The sequence below is a fragment of the Desmodus rotundus genome, chromosome 3 (genome assembly GCF_022682495.2).
Source record: "Desmodus rotundus isolate HL8 chromosome 3, HLdesRot8A.1, whole genome shotgun sequence".
In the NCBI taxonomy this organism is placed as follows: domain Eukaryota; kingdom Metazoa; phylum Chordata; class Mammalia; order Chiroptera; family Phyllostomidae; genus Desmodus; species Desmodus rotundus.
The window spans coordinates 130,119,054-130,137,249 of NC_071389.1; the positions used below are offsets into that span (position 1 = coordinate 130,119,054).

An 18,196-nucleotide genomic window follows, 5' to 3' on the forward strand; every position below is an offset into this window, starting at 1 on the left:
CTCGGCTGAGACTTACTTTAGCCTTCAGTTTCTTTCAGTTCCCATGCTAAATCTTTTTTTTTTTTTTTTTTTTTTTTACCAGATTTGCTTCTTTCTCTTTCTCTATTCATGCCTAACAAGGAAAGACACAGATAAAAGAAAGCGGTAAGTGCAAAGAATCTGAATAATCCACAGCCAGAAAAACCTGAGCGTTCACTAAATGGATTTCTTTTCTACGGTTTGGAAAGTGAATTTTCTATATCATACAATGAGTCTCAGGATATACAGCAGGGTACAATGTAAGTTTGCAATAAAATTTCATTTTCGTAAAGATTGAGAAAACGGAAAAGTGGATATACAAAAAGAGAAAGAAAAAAACACATCTGTTGGAACTCTGTCACCAGAACAAAAACAGTAAAAATCACAAAAATCAGAAAAGGTAGTCACCCGAAGAAATTCATAAACTGGCTGGAGAGATCTATGAAAAATGTGGGCACAGTCCTTACAGATTAGGGAGCAACGTCGGTAGTGGCCAGTGTGTGTGGAAATAACAATACTGACATTTATCACATGACACACACTGATCTAGGCATTTAAAAAATCTTAATCCTTTGTAATGCTGATCCTTACAGAGTTTCACCAGTCCTCTAAGGGAATTAATCTCTCCTTCCTCTGTGCTGGTTCACATTATGTCTATCCCTTAAAGGTATGTAAACTGATCCAAGACAGAGACAGTCTGATTTATTTCATTACTGTCTTGGGCATGTACCATAACATCTTGCCCGGTAAGTTTATTATTTAAAAACATTTTTTAATGTTGTTAATAGATGTCCCCATCTTCCCCCCATTGCTCTCCCTTGCCCTGCTGATCCTGCCCTCCCATAGTCAATCCTTGGGTCCCCCCCGCCCGTTGTCCTTGTCCATGGGTCCTTTATGTACATGTTCCTTCAGAGTCTGAATGAGCCGTTTTCACCTTTGGGTGTGTTAAGATACACCAGCAGATTTTGCAAAAGCACAATCCAAGACCCCAGAAAACTGGACTCAGGATATCTGAATTGAAACCAGTGATTAATTCAGATATTCAATAAATATGTATTAAGTACTTATGTGGTAGGTGTTATTAAATCCACTTTATAGACAAGAAAACAGAGCCATAGGTAAAGTAGCTTGCTAAAGGTCACAAAGCTTATAATAAATAAGGGTCAGGGTTAGGCCAAAGTAGCAACCAATGTCTCTCATTCACTCATCCATTCATCCTTATATTCAACATGTATGTAAAACTCTCCTTTGGGCTTTCAAAAGGAAATGCACACAGACACCAAATGATAATTATTCTGCATGATTAGCTGTCAGCTCTGGAAAAGCTTCCCCAACCAATGTGGTCCTGAAGTGGCCACCATAAAGGGTAGAAATCTAGAAAAGGGATGCCCTAGTTCTATTTCTAGAGATAGCATTTCACTATTTTAGGGATAGCTCTTTTCTTTGTATACTAAATATTTTTAAATGGGGAATATATTTTATTTATTTATTTTTGTTTTTTTTTTAATTTTTGTTATTCAGTTATAGCTGTATGCCTTTTCTCCCCATCCCTCCACCCCACCCCAGCTGAACCCACCTCCCTCCCCCACCTCCACCCTCCCCCTTGATTTTGTCCATGTGTCCTTTATAGTAGTTCCTGTAAATGGGGAATGTATTTTAAAAGGTACTTTTTAATAAAGTCTTTCTGTTTTAGTGGCTCAGTTTGCCATCTTTTACATCTTCAGAAAATCCAGCTATCTCTTTAAATCCGTATTACTTTTGGTAACCCGCACCAATTTAAATTGAAGTCCCAAATATTTTTAGTTGAAGAGTCTATTACCTACTTTAATTTTTCTCATCAGTCTCACTCATAGGAGAAAAAAATCTGCTACTATTTCTGAATGTATTTAAAATAAAGATTAAATTTTCTTATATTTTACACAATGACAAGTAAGTCACCCATGTTTAAGCTGGTATGTAAGGTCAAGAATGGACAAGTATATGATCCAATACAGTATCTGAGGAGAACATACAACAAAAGCAATTAGACTGTGTAATTTCAATTAATACATATAATTGAACGAATAAAATGTCCACATTCCAATGAAGAAGTTTTTCCTAGGTTCTAAGACAAACATGACTTTCAACTTGTGCAGTTTGGGAGGAAAAATGTTTTGCTCTAGCCCCTTCAAGTACCAGTCCCCAGTACCAACACCAATAATTGCCACCCTCTGTTTTGCTGCCTCACAGTATCCAAATCAACAAAAACCACTTCTCGTTACACAGGAGCAGGTCAGTAGACAGCCAGCCTCTTGCTTTGATATGCTTCCTGTTCTCAGCTATCAGGACTTACGGGTCACTAGTAATCAGGTACACTGGAAAAACAAATGGAGACGCAGAGAAGGAACTTGACTTGTTGCCAGCCTTCAAGAATTCAAGCTGATTCACCCTGTTTGTTTAGTTCCCGTATCACCTTGGTCAATGATACTGCCATGGAATATATTTGTTCAGGCGTCTGGGCACAGACATTTCTCAGCAAGAAAACAGGCCCAGGTTGAGCCTGTGGATTTGAAAGGAAGAGAGACCTAGCTGGGAAGTATTTTGAGCTTCTCAAGTAAACTTAACTCAAAACTTTTTCTTTGATGTTTTCCTTTACCCAAACTTTGTTCAACGTTTCTTGGGTAGCCACCATTTACCAGGGCCTATAGAGATTACCTGACATTTGTTATCAACTCATAACTGCGTTTTTTTTTAAAAACAGAGTTCTGACTCGCTCCAGTTGCACTTCCAAGGACATACAGCCTCCCTAGACAAGCAGACCTGTAAGAGGGGATGGCAGCTTATATACAGCTTCCTGACAACTTTTTGGCGAGGGGAACTTCAGGGAAGAAAGACAACCATTATAATCTCAACTTCTTCATTGGTACAAACCACACTACAAAAGGTGCATCTTTTTATATTTTTTTAAAAAGATTTTATTGATTTACTTTTAGAGAGGGGGGAGGGAAGGAGAAAGAGACAGAGAGAAACAGCAATGTGAGATACAACCATCAACTGCCTCTTGAACGCCTCCAACTGGGGACCTGGGCCACAACCCTGGTATGTGCCCTGACTGGGAATTGAACCAGTGACATTTTGGTTTGCAGGCTCACACTCGATCCACTGAGCCACACCAGCCAGGGCTAAAAGGAGCATCTTCTTAATTCTTCTCCCATCAGAGCTATAAACCAGCACTGTGTCACATTTTTCATGTATCATTCTTCCCAATAACCAAGTTAAGCAGTATTTTGTCCTTGTTGCAGAAGACGAAATTATAAAGCAACCTGTCCAAAGTCACACAGCTTATGGTGAGTGGGACAACAAGGGTCTGAATTCAAGTAGGTCTAACTTGGAAATCAGTGCTCAAGTGGGTCTAACGTGGACGCCACCAGCTCATTGGGCTGTGGTGCGCAGAAAGAGCCTTGCAGCCCTCAGGTGTAACGCCGTGGTTTATCAGGTGGTGCGTGTATGTTTCCCAATATGCCTGACTACAACCGATACCAACCATCTCCCCCCAGTTCCTCCAAAGCTTGCCTAAGAGGCTAGCTCCTAAGAGTCTCCTTCCGCCCTTTAAGAAATTAATCTCTCCCTCCTCTCTGTGCACATTCTGTCTATTCTTTAACCATATGTAAGCTTTTTGGGAACAGAGACAGCTTGATTCATCTGAGCATGCCCATGGACTGCAGGCGATTCTGATGCAGGGGTGCAGGGACTATTAAAGAAAGCCTTGAAGAAACACTGCCGCCAACTCTAACACTGAATGGAAATCATGTTCTAAAGAGGCAAGAATACAAGTTCATGTCTACTCTCCATTCAAAAAAATAATTTTATACCTTCCCAAATCTCACAATTTTTGGTTTTTTGTAATCTCTAACCTTCCCTCTAATCAGACCTGTTGAAGACCAATCTTATTGGTAGTCGGGCCCCCCAAGTTTCAGGTCCTGGCAAGATTTTCTGACTCCATTTCATATCACCCTACGACCTCAGAATAAAGAAAACACTGCTCTCAGTCTTAGTTCCTAGTCTACACAGAGACAGTTGGCTTTTTAAAAGTCAGTCAGGAAGATGTTATAAACCCACTTGAGACGAAGAAAGAGAAACTTCTCAAGAATCCTGGGGAGAAATAGTTCTTACCAATTTATCTTTAAGAGGCTTTTTGTTCTTGTATTTATAATGTGTTTCATTTTATTGTACAAGTTATCTGAACTGAAGGTGGCAAAATAACATATTTAATCTTGGTGGGAGTTTGCAGATAACATTTTATTTTTGTATGTTAAGTGTTTTTTTTTTTAAACAAAGTATAAAGACTAAATGCTACTCTAAGTTTCTAAGGGGTAAATCCTCAAAACTGGATCTAATTCCTCTACATTATGTCCTTCCCAAACAAAATAAATCTTCAGGCAAGAATCACAGGGAAAGAATAAAGTATCCTGACCGCTCATTTACAAAAAAGAAAAGTTAAATGGATGATGATTTCACCAGGAGGAGTGTTGCTCAAGTAACTAGATACCAAAAGCTTGTAAAGCACACTGTACTTAGTTCCACCTCAACTGCAGACTCAGAAGGAAAGAAAAACACAGGAAGAAATAGTTTTATTTAACTATGGGTGCCTGGGAATTTTATGAGCAACAGAAACACAGGTATTTGGAAATCTACTATAAAATTAATAAGCATAGAAACTGTGGGTAACCATAAATGCTTCAGGTGATCAGAATGTACTAGAAAATGTGGGGACCAGACCCCCACGGAGGACTTAGTAGCACTGGCCATTAAGAACACTATTTTGGGACAAAAATAAAATATAACACATTAATGAAAATAGAAATTTATGTTCCAAATCCCCAATCACTCCTACTTTCTCAAGTTTAGGAAAATAAATGTCTTTTCCAAAACATTAGACATATCAGCATGATTTTTAATAACATAACTATAGCCTATGACATGTATTGAGGCCACTACATCAAAACATAAGTGGATTTCAGCTCTCATCTTTTGGAAAGGTCCAAAGCACAGTCTGAGAAGCTACCAGTCCTCAACCCTGCGTCAATACCCTTTTATTGAGCAACGAAGAATAAAATGGTGTAGTGAAGGATCTTTTTTGTTCACTGCTATGTCCCTAGTGCCTAGAACAGAGCAAACTAGTACGTAACAAATATTTGTGAACCAATATAAGATACAAAACATGAGAATCCTAAATTAAAGCTGGTTTTCACAATCTGGAAGGAAAGAGCTGGTTCCCTGTCTAGATGGAGGGACTGGCAGGAGTAGAGGAAAGGCTTCGCCAGCACCTGGCCTTTGTTCTACCACTGCAAGAACTCTTTCCACCAGTCACAGGGCAGCTCTACAAGTGCCTCAAGCTCTCATCCAACACTCCTCCCTCCTCCTCCCAGCCAGGACTGTGGGGAGTCCAGGACTGCCTCCAGTCTGCTGTGAAAACCTGACAATGGCTGGCACCCCCCCCACAGACTCTCATTCAGATGTGACTAGGGAAGGAAGTGTGTCTGGTCTTAATTAGAATTCATACTGTGAGTGTGGGTCAAATTTTAATGGGTGGGGCAGAGACTATAATTTGGGTACCTCTTTTTTATCATGAATTTAGCTTAATTAACTTACTACATGAGCTCTGATGTCTTCTCACGTGCAACTCAGTAATAGCTATGCATTTTTGCATAGTTATGTGCCTGCATTCTAATCTGAACAGCACTTTAAAGTGCTTTAACTACTCAAAAAAAAAAAATCTTGACTTTTATAACCAACCCCTTGAGTTTCTCAACAGGCATAAAGATTCAAATTTTCAAAAAACAATATGAAGATATATGGAAGCTCTGCCTAACATCTGCACAGAAAATGAGTGAGAAAATAAATGAGAAATGGCATAGAAACACGCAGATTTCTGTCATCTTAAAACTTTCCAGTAAAGGCAGTAGTTGGAAAATGTTAGCTTTCACAGTTATGAGAGATCCATAAACGCCCTCCTGGTTTTATAGCATCTGATAATTTAGACGGATGTCAAGGCTTTCATTTTCTACACAGCAAAGTAGCTCCTGATTCTAGGTCCTGAAAAGGAAATGGACAAGATGAGATTGGAACACCTTATGGCAGAAAACAAGCAAGCTATCGACAACCCAAAGGACACAGGAGCCACCCTGGAAGGGCTGTCCACTGGCCAAACCTCAGACAATTCAGACATAGAAAATAATGACTGCAATAGATGAAAACAAATTAAACACATAAAACAAACATGACTTATCTTTGGAGGTTGCTTGGGCTCTCGTCCATTACTGCAAAATTAGTAAATAAAGGGAAAGGATCAATATGATCTCCTCTTTCTAGTATCTTAGGGAAACCAAGCAATTGCTGAAGAAAGCTTCCCTTTAAAGAATTCCAATTACTAATGTAAATAGAATGATAGAACTAGAAAACCGTCACTTTCAATACCTGATGATATATTGCATCTGGGCAATAGTTACCAATGTTTCTTAACACCATTATGTAGGTGGTTGATAGGGAACTTTACAACAGAGTCATCAAGCTAATAGCATCCCAATCTGTTCATCAATCTGAGCATCATTAAAAGGGAAACAACCAGACCTTGTGTACCTTCTGATGTGATTCAACTGGAAGTATTGGGTTGGCCAAAAAGTTTTTTTTTTTTTTCTGTAAGATGGCTCTGGTAGCATTTGGTTGTCTTTAACTTAATTTGAAACAATTTTGTTAGATTGTACTGTGACAGCTGTCACATCAGTGTGCATTTAAAAAAAAACATGAAAATCGGTGAATTTTTGTATAGTCATTTTAATATTGAAGATGCAAGAAAATAAGCAACATTTTTGGCATATTATGCTTTAATATTTCAAGAAAGGTAAAATCTCAAATGAAATGCACAAAAAGACTTGTGCACACTGTATGGAGAAGGTGCTGTGATGGACTGAATGTGTCAAAAGTGTTTTTGCGAAGTTTCGTGCTGGAGATCTCTCGCTGGATGATGCTCCACAGTCGGGTAGACCAGCAGAAGTTGATAGCGATCAAATCCAGACATTAACTGAAAACAATCAACCCTATACCCCGTGGGAGATTAGCCAGCATACTCAAAATATCCAAATCAATAAAGTTATTGGTGAAAATGAAAAATATGTCTTTAATGGAAAAAACTAAATGGACCTTTTGGTCAACCCAATACAAACCACCTATGTAATATTAGGGACTCTAATAAAGCCTCTACGTCTATTTAACGATTTACAGAAAATGGGTGGGAGGGGTTGAGGGATAAGTTAAACCTTAAAGGTACAATCAGTCGAATGCAAAATGTAGAAAATTCTACAGAGCAAATAATCTAATTTCAATTTGAAAAAAAATGGCATAAAAACAAGGGTTAATAAAAAACAAATGTGTATCATTTATAGGGTAAAAAAAGACTAAGATATGTTAACCAAATGTAATGAGTGACTTGCACTTGGATCTTTATTTAAATAAACTAAGAGTAAAAGGGTATTTTGGGGGTATCTGGGGGAAATTTGAACACAAAGCGTTACATGATGTGGCAGCCATGAAAATGAGCCTATCCAGCCTCCTACGGTGTTTATTTAACAAAGGAGCAGAGCAGGGATACAAAGGCAAGCACATTCCTGCAAGATGTGGGTCTCTTGAGAAACAGCACTTTTGTCTTGAGGACTTTGATAGCCTTGTTAAACCTGTCTTTGAAATGTTCTGTGAATGAAGACTTCTGGTCAACACCCTTCCCTCTCTCCCGACACATCAAGGCAGACCTGTACTGAGGTCTCCCACCCTCCCCAGCGTCTGCCCCATTTTCTTCACAGGTGTTTTCTCTTAATAAATCTCTTGCATTCCTGCCTCTCAGGAGGAACTGAACAGATATAAAAAAATAAATTAAATTTGTTACGTATAATAATGTCATGGTTATTTTTAAGTCCTTATCTATTAGAGATACATACTCTAATTTAATTTACAGGTTAAATAGTAGAACGCTTGGAATTTACCTTTAAAATATCCCAGCCTTAAAATAGGAGAGATAAAATAATATTGGCAAGATAGGGACATTTTCTCTACTTTTGTGCATATCTGAAAATGTTCACAGTAAAAAGTGGGAAATATGTGATCAGTAATCTTCACAACTGTCAAGGTCATCCAAAGTGAGGAAAGTCTTAAGACACTGTCACAACTAAGAGGAGAGTAAAGAGACAAGAGGACTAAACGTAATGTGGTGACCTGGGACCCTGGAACAAAGAAAGGACAGTAGGGAGGGAAAAAACAGAGAATCTGAATCAAGTACAGACTTCAGTAAATGATAATGTTCACTAATTGTGACCAATGCACCATTCTAATGTAAGACATTAATAACAGTTTTTCAAGCACTCTGAACTATCTTCATAATAATTCTGTAATCTAAAACTGCTCTAAAGTTGTTAAAGACTAAAAAGTAGCTTATGTAACTATCTCAACTATATTTTTTCTGTACTCACTGGGATTCATTATTGTGGACTTCTCCCCACTGATCAATTAGCTAGAAAATGTTAGTGATTTTCTGAGTTCACAGAGAGTAAACTTTGAAAATTCAATCTTCCTGTGGACCACCCCAGAGTGTCCATACATGCAAAAAAAACCCCCAAAACTACAACTCCAGTGAAACATACATTTATTTGTTTCAATAAAGCTTTAAAATTTAACAAAAATGCATTATTGTTACCAAAAACGTTCAGGAAATAACAGAGATCGACCTTAACAAAAAAACAAAGATTTCATTCCAGTCTCTGGGACTTAAGAATTCACTTGAGTTCCAGAGATAACACTACACGAATGGGTTATGTCAAACTGCCAACACCCATGCTGAAGCTTTTCCTGATACAATCTTTTGCAATCTAAGCAACAATATAAAGATCATTTATTTTTTTTACAAGTTCATGTTATATTACTTATATGATGTCCAAAAGGAAAACCCAAAATCTTTGCTTAAAAATAAACATGCATAATGCACATTTGCAAGCTTTGACCTGCATCAGAATCACTGAAAGGGCTTGTTTAAACATGGATTGCTAGGCCTCAACACCTCATTCAGGTGTTGGGTGGGACCCAAGAATTTGCATTTCTAACAGGTTTCTAACCAAGCCAATGTTGCTTGTATGGGGACCACACTTTGAGAACCACTGGCAAAATATTTAGTAAAACAATGATTAGGTCATAAAAAGGAGTATGTCATAGTATAAGGCACAACAATGCATTGCTTTGTGACCTTGCGCAAACCACCCTTCCCAATCTGTACCTTGCATAAGTTCTAAAGAATCAAATGAAAACATATTTATAGCACTTAACACAATGCCTGGCACTATTCAATATTTTTATGCCATAGCAAAGCAGGGTTAACGCTATACTCAACTTGTTAACTGAGTCTCCATGTTTGGCTGTACCTCTTAAGACGTAAAGATCTGAAAGTGTTACCAGGAGTAAGAGGCACTTTTCAGCCTCCCACGATCACCCATTAGCGTTTCTGAAGTGTCCAATTACCCGTCCCATTACAATCTACACTGACTGACCGGTTCACTCTCAATAATAAATAATACAGCCAATATAAAAATTACTGGCATAATTTTACCAGTGATGATAAACTAGTGTTGTTTGTTGGTCACTGTCCTAAATCACCTGAACAGGAAACTTTCAATGTGCCGTGGAAGGCCCATTGGGAAGGGCCTTATGGGAAGGCCCATAACTGTTTGACTTTTTAAAAACACTTTATCAAATGAATGTATTCTTACTAACAGTGTTTTGAAGGTTCTTCAAATGGAATTTCCTGGGTCTGACTGAAAGCTTTGTTTATACTTTTGCATTAAAAATAATGAAAAGAAATTAGGTATCTATCCATTAATTTTTCTTAATTTGCTTCCATAAAACTATAATATCCACTGATGATATCACTGACGTTTGTTTATAGCAAATAGTTCACATTTTAAAGGAATACAAATATTCCTCTGCATAAAAGCCTGTAGCATAATACGAAGACTGAATTTCATGGCCCATGGTATATCTAAACAAGGATAACAACTGATCATATATGAATTAAGACTATACTTTATACTTAATAATGGCACACACTTTAATGTGAGAAACATACATACCAGTCAAAAGCCGTATTTTGTTTTTCTTTCACGTATGTAAAACCAAAGTCCCATCTACCTTTCCTAATTGGCTCATCTTAATTTATTTCATATTGCTCAACTATCTTATACCAAATAGAGAGCTTTTTCCTTTTAAAATCACCTTCACTCAGTAAAAATAGTTTTTTGAAAGTGAGTAAAATTGTACATATGGTCCAGCACTAAGAGGGAAATTTCACTTTCTATCTTCCTTTTTAACCTTATCTGGTTAGGCAACAAAATAAAATGGACTGTAAAAGATCCAATATCTTTTTGTCTATCTCTTTATCATGAAGAATTTATAAAAATTCTTTCCCCAAGAAGTCCACCAGGAATAAAAGTAACCTCTTGTAGAGGTGAAGAGAAACTAGCAGCATGAGATTGAGAAGATACGTGGGTGCTTCACAGCTACTGATAGAACCGTGTGTGCACACACAGTGAATCTAGAATTTGAAAAAGATATTTGATGACGTCTAGATAAATGACTCCAGTTTCAATTAAGACTAAGAGACCTTAGGAGCTTTTTCAACAGGCTTGCTCCAATAATGGAGTATGTTCTTACAAAAGGACTTGAGACATGATCTAGACATTCTGACTGAATGGTGCTTGTTCACTCGTTAGACATGTGCGACGTTACTGAAAACTTTAGAGTTCTAGAAGGCCGATTAGCTTGTGCAGGTGTATGAAGAATGGCGCATTAGCACAAAGTTATGTGAACCATTTACTAAAAAAACAAAGACTGGATTTTTAGATTCTCAGACTTCTACTTATCATTTTCAAACTATGAAGGACCTGAAATCCTTTGAACACTATCAGATTTGGTTGATAACAGTTCTAATTTTTAATTAAATTACTCATGTAGTTTTAAAACACAAAGATAATTAAAATTTTCAGTCAGGATGAACATACGTACATTTCCTTACTTATTCAAGAAGCCTCACCATTGATGTATTCAGATCTTATCCACACTACATTTTTGTTTTTTAAACATTATTCCTTCTGCAATACACTAAATATTTTACTGTATTGCATACTGCTTCACTAAGAGGCACATAAGTTATTTGGAACATTAGCATTTAGCTTAAAAAGCAAAACTCATGGTCAGGGTTTTACTGACAGTACAGAAAGGAAATACTTAACCAATGTTAAAAATAAATGAAATTTATTTTTATTGAGTATTTATTATTTTACATGAAAGCATACTAAAATGAATCAAGTTGACTACTCCACAGTGAAAACCTATGCAACGAGAATAATGAAAGATGTCTACACAATACTAATGTGATCAATAAATTATCCAGATGTTTTCCACAAATATTTGGATTACCTAGGTTAGCTGATTTTTCAACAGTAAAGTTTAGCTTTCACATGGTCCTTGCTGGTAGCAGCAGCCATTTGATACTTAAACTTAGAAGAAATACATAACAATAAAAAACCCTGAATAGTATAGCCAAATCATTCAAGAAAAAAGTTCACCAAAAAATAATAATAATATACACATATAAGGTATCCAGAGGGGGAGAGAAAACAGGCATGTAATAAATGTCCATCGAGTGAACATCACTAACATTCTATCATTACCAAAGTGACCGCCCAGATGTAAACTGTTTCTTAGACTTAAACACCTAAAACAAAACAGTAATCAAAAATTACCTAAAGAAAAACTAACTTAAAATCATGGTAGAATACATCAACAGTTTGGTGACATGCATTGAAGTCTTTTTACGTCATTACTTCTATAAATTCCTTTAAACTATTCTTTTCATAATACACGCTTATGTAAAAGAAATATGGTACAATAATTCCCGCTATGCACCAGGTCTTTCACTCCAACATTCAGTAAATGCTGCAGCACATCAAATGTTACCTATCAACCAGACCTAAAAGACAATGGATGAATAATACATACAAAGATACTTTTGAATGAACTATTCAGATTAGACTGGTTAATGCTACTTATGATTGCACTTTGTGTTCCTGACTCACACACTACATAGATTGTACGCTGCCAGATGGAAGGGCTGGTCCATGTCCATTTTTTTAAAAACTTGTGTAGTACCTGTAACTGTATGATTGATTAATAAGTACTTACTGGAAGAATGGGTATAAAAATTTAATGTGACTCTCTTGTCCATATTCTTCTTACATACTCACACATAATTATTTTGGGGATGAGAGTATGACTTTAACATGATATGAGATTCTAGCTAAGTAAAATAAAAAAACAATGGGTCTTTGGTTTTCTTGGGTAATGATTCAAGTCTCTACACTGAGAATAAAACCACCGACTTCTGTTACGTCACTAAAAAACATATTAGCACAGGGGGAAGTGCCTTTGTTGAGACACCTGAGTAAAATGTTCATTGTTTATTAGTATTATGCTTTCAGTTTAATGCACCAAAAACAAGTCACTAAATTCTAATATAAATTTACAATCCTAATTGATGGGATGCCCTTTATTTATGAGCAAGCATAATTCCAATACAAAAGAAGTTTACCGTTACATATTAGGAACGGTTCAGATACAATAAGCATACTTAGCAGTGTCTCTAACATGTTATTTTTGAATGCTAGTTCTTTCTCACATAACATGTTCCCCACAGTGAAAAGCCTTGGTGCATTTGGTTTCTTATGTTACAAGACGAAAACATATGCCTGAATTTTATAACAGATTATTAACAAAAGCATGTAAGTGCCAACACTGCATGGAACTTACTAGGCACAGACTCAAGATCATAAAACCACAAAGAAGATGAAAGATGACTATCACTGTACCTGTGAGCATTGTCTTGGACATCAGAGCAATTAGCAAAAGCAAGGTCTTTCCTATTTTGTCTTACGGTGTTGAACATATGGGCATGACTAATACATTGACTAGTATTACATTCAATTAAGTATTAGTGAATGCAAAATCCTGCATTTTAATTTCTAATTATCAAAATCCAGATTAATCTAGAAAACATAAAACATGTGTAATTGAGGTAGGTTTTTGACCTTAAGAATACATTGTTTCTACCACAATTTATTTTAAAAAAGAATACATTGCATCATGTGTCTACCCCGACACTTAATTTTTTGTTTTAAACTACTTGATCAAGTGTGACAGTGTGAAACTACTGTATGTAGTAAATTCCCTTAGAAATACACACCCTAATGCCTTCCTTTTCCTCTCTAAAGGTAACTGTAGTGCAATAAAATTAATAACAAGTCTAGAAAAATGAAACAGGTTATTTCATCAATTCTCAAAGTTAATGCATGTCAAAAATAAGGGAGGCAAGTCATGTTCATTTGATAGTTAATAACCTTATTGTTTTGAAAATAATATCAAACACATTATAACTTTGGATATGCTTTATTATGACACAAATTCCCAGGAAATATAAGAAATATTATTTCTGAATGGGACTAATTAATTTCACAAATACTAGCACTTTGACAATAGCCAAGTTTTCTCAAATGGTGCACATGTATTTAAGCTACCTTTTCAAAAATCTCAAGATTTTTTATAAATTTAAAGGGATATTATAGCAGATCCTACTTTATTTTTTAATATGCAGTCTAAAAATCTATAGGTGAATAGATTCGTATTTTAAGGAAGAACTGCATGTGAAAGCTTTGCCTAAGTTCCCAGGTGCTGCATCTGCACTAAGTACTATTGTACAAATGTTAAGATCAGTGTGGGAAATGTCCCCGACAAACTGAAGAAAAGGAAAAAATTAAAACAGCTCAGTCTTTAAAAGTATTAATAACTGGTATAATTTTAAAAGGGGAAATTGAATATTTATTCACTTACATGTAGATTAAATAGAAAATTTAAAATAGTTTTTAACTGAAAAACCAAAGCACTAATATTTTAAGGCTAGATACTGACAGCATTCTCACAACATCCAAAGTGCGGATGGGAAACTAGGCAATATCGGTACTTTTACCTAAGGGCAACTAGGAGATGAGTACCTCTCAGCCAAAGGTAGTAACTGGGCCTGGCAACCACTTGACATGTGGGTAGCGGATCACCATTCCCATGCTGGGTAATACTCTCCAAAAAGGATGTCCTTATGCAGTACTACTTCTGCAACTGTATCAGGTTTGGTAATCTAACATTGAACTTGTTGGTAACTATATATGAACATATCAAAACTTCCCAGGATACCAGGTTATTAAATAATCTAAAAGGAGGAAAATGCTGGTAGCTAACATTTTGTTAATTCCAGAGTCTCCGATGGAAGGCATAGATGGAAAGAGGTAAAGGCAGGTGTTTACAAACTTGTATGATGATCAGAATCATCAGATGGTGAGCTTTAAAAATTCTGTCCACGGTCTCAATCTAAATCCATCTAGAAACTACAGTTACAGCCAAGAAATTCTTCTTAAGCAACCCAAGTGATTCTGATGATCAGCCAAGGTTGAAACTTCTAAAGTGGAAAGTGGTGGGGGTGTGGGGGGCACAATCTAAGTCACTGCAGAGTTTCAGAATTCAGTATCTGATTTTTATAATTTACTGTACACTTTATCCAATTATCTCACCCTTCCTATTTTTCTAACAGTGAATAATGAAGGGGCTTAGCAAGTGAAGGAAAAAGAATCACTGGGGCACCCAAAATGCATTTACTATGTTCAAGCCACTTACGTATATTAATTGGATAAATGGGTATCAGTATACTGTTGGAGACCAAACTATCAGGCAGACATGTTATTTTAAAGGAGGGGTTTCCTGACTCAATATAAAACAACTCTAAACACTAACGGTAATTAATAGAAAAGAAAATGCATACAATTCTTCAAAACAAGTGTTTTTTAAAAATCCAATGTTAGGAAGAAAATCTCTTAAATTTGAGGTAGGGCAATAATTCTCTCATGAGAACAACTATGTCAGTGTAATTCTCCAAGTTAGAAATTAAGCAAAGTATTTCAGTACTAGTACCGGTTAGGTACTCTTTGTAATGTAAGTACAAATGTTTTAAGTGTGCATAAATATTGTGGTTTTGATTTTAATGCATATGGTAATTAAAAATGTGCATTTTTTTTCTTCTAAACTAAAATCGTACACTCTCTCCAGGCTTGATGAATAAAACAACTTTTTAAATATCCCATGTTCACTTATAAACCTACAAAAGGTAGTGCCTACATAAGAAATTTTATATTAAAATTACAAATCTATGTTCTTCAGAAGTTAAAGTGATTTCCATTTTTTCAATATTCAAATACAAAATAGTACATTTTAATTTCCTATAGCACAATTCAAGTAATCTCTTAAATTTTGTATTTAGCCAACTAGTACATGATATTAAGTAACTTTATAATAATAGCTTTACATTTTAAAGATGGCTGTTTTACAAAATAATGAGTCTATATTATTCTAAATTGCTTAGATTAAGTTGGAAAAACAAATGACAGCACACAAAAACTTTTATGAGTAAATCACAACTACACATAAAAGGTTGCACATTTCAGTAATAAGGCATTTGCAGGTAACTCCCAAAAGTACTTGAATTCATGTAAACCAAGACTATGTATATTCCTTTAAGGAGAAAATGTACTACCACAGCTGAAATATATTCAAATGGTTTTGACTTTAAACCGTATATTATTTGAATACCACAAAACACCAGAGGCATAACCTATCATTTTAATAACTGAAAGATGTTACTTATTTGTGAAACAAAAAGTAGATACTTTTGAAACTAATAATGAAACAGCAATGTTTTCAAAATAAACACCCACTGTTTTCTAGAAATAAATACACATACTTAATGTATTGCGGCACAGGAATATTGCCCTAGCATTAATCGTAACATTCAATCAGTAGTTTTAAAATATTATTTTCCATACTGAACCTTGAATCTTCTACCGTGTTAGCTGCCCAACAACTTTCAAAAGGGTTTTATTCTCCTGCTTTAGTTGTTCATTTTCATCTTCTATGTCATCTAGGTCCTTAAGGAAACAAAAAGGAACGTAATATGTGAGTTTTTAAAATACTTTAAACATGATTAACACACTTCAAAAAATACACATTCAGAGTTAATTCATGCAAGCAATTAATTTGGAGATGAGGGCAAGTTCTGAAAACAAGTTCAGATAGAATATACCCCTCTAAAGGGAGCCTCCACTACTCACCTCCTCCTCATTGTTACCATGGTAACATAAGCCAACTCTTGCCAGATCTTTCAATTTCTCAAGAGAAGCCAGAAATCAGAATTCTTTAATTGTGAATCTTCCAATTTTTGATCATTATAACTTAGTTAATATTTTGTTTAAAGACAAATTCCCCTTTTCTCAAAACCATACATATGGGGGCAATAAGAGGTTGAGGGACTCAGATTGGAACCTTGTGCCAAATTAGCAATCAAAAAGACCCAGGTCCAAGTTCTGAATATACTCCTACCACCTCGTGTGACCTTTCGTAGTGCATATTGTGGGTGAGAATCTGAGGAGCTGATAAAAAACCGAGGCATACAGAAAAGGAGCTCTGAGGCACACAGGGTTGATCTAGTTCAATTTACATGTTCTGCTTCTCTGTGACATTTTAAGTGAAAGGTTTTAGAGCTTTACAAAATGAAAGCCACTAAACTAGGTAATCACTCTCCAACTTTAAAGTTATGTGATTCCAGCTCTATATTCCCTCTATTAGTCCTAATGCCTTATATACAATCATTTGGTAAGTACAAAGCCCATCTACCCCAAGCTTTAGAAGAAACATCGTTTCTAGGCAGACTACTTACTGATGGTTGAAAAGCAGACATTTATGGATTTATCCTTGCAACTCAAAATACTAATCAGAGCAATCAATGTATTATGTGTGTTATTGGATAGCACCATTCTGATATACTTAGTATATTGTCTTTGGACAATCAGGTACATGATTTAAAAATGTAAAAAAAAGGAATTTGCATTTACAAGCTAAATGAATGATGTTGAAAAACTAATCTGTTAAAAACAACAATAAAGATGCATGATTCCTTAAATTACTACAACTGAGATTTACCTAAGATTTAGAATTAAATAAAAGGATACATCATATATATCACTACTAGATTATAAACTCTGTAAGCACAGGTGTTTTATTATTCTCTTTAATGTACACAGTGCCTAAGGCCAGCATCAACACCAAAATACTTGCACATTTTATTAAATCACAGTCCAGAGCCAACAGATAATGCCTGTGTTCTGAAACAAGATGGAAGAACTTAATTTAGAATGAGGATTCCCAAATACCTGAGGTCAAATACCAGCTCAACTGATGACTATGTGATTCCTACATATGACCTTGAGCAAGTTAAACTCTGAGTTTCAATGTCCTCATCTATAACCTATAGTTAATGCCTTACATCTTTATCACTCTACACATAATGAAGGCTCTCTATTTTCTCTTCTTTCACAGAGTTACGATTGGATTAGAAATCTATTCCTTTTTTCCCTGAAGCACGTATTTCCTTCCTCTGTCTTATCTAAAGTCAAGTCTTCTAAAAAGCAAAACTATGGATTCTCTTCTCATCACCATTACCTAAGCAGGGTCTAGCATTATTAAGATCTACTTCTTAAGGAGGCAGTAAATTCAAGGACTAAAAGAAAAAAAAAAAGCTACAAATAATCATAAGAGAGGCCTTGGGAAAGTTGAGGATGTCTATGTACAATTGAAATAAGTGGTGAAGATACACACAAAGAAATGTGGAGTTTCCTGTGGCAGGAAGTAGCTATGTAGTTCTTCACTAACCAAATTTTGTGCCTTTTAAATGTAGTGATGACCAAGATGCCCCTCACCTCCAGACGAACAAAACACAAAGTAAATCCATTCATCAGTCCATCTCCAAAAGAACAATATTAAGTGAATACAACTGATAACTGGATAGAGGAAATCAATTTACAAAATGAGATGATGGTTCTTACTACCACAAATTACCATCTCATTAAAAAATTAACTAAATTATGAAATTAAAGAATTTCTTCATATTTATATATTTTCATCCAATTGTCAGGAAAAAAAAAAAAAAGGAAACCACGCCCTGGCTGGTATAGCT

The 18,196-nt window shown here is 35.7% G+C and overlaps 1 protein-coding gene across 2 annotated transcripts in view; it reads right to left on the reverse strand.

Moving 5' to 3' along the window:
- Window positions 1-1,626: 1,626 nt before the first annotated feature.
- The window catches only part of PAWR (pro-apoptotic WT1 regulator), a 115,508-nt gene continuing 98,938 nt past the window's right edge, over window positions 1,627-18,196 (reverse strand). The window contains exons 7-8 of one of the 2 annotated variants that reach the window (XM_053921051.2): window positions 16,016-16,112; window positions 1,627-6,093 (exon numbers count right to left, since the gene is read on the reverse strand). In XM_053921051.2, coding sequence (XP_053777026.1) covers window positions 16,026-16,112 — 87 coding nt within the window. In that variant the 3' untranslated portion in view covers window positions 1,627-6,093; window positions 16,016-16,025. Of the gene's footprint in view, window positions 6,094-8,672; window positions 16,113-18,196 lie in introns of those variants that run through there. The other variant, XM_053921052.2, reaches the window with a different exon arrangement.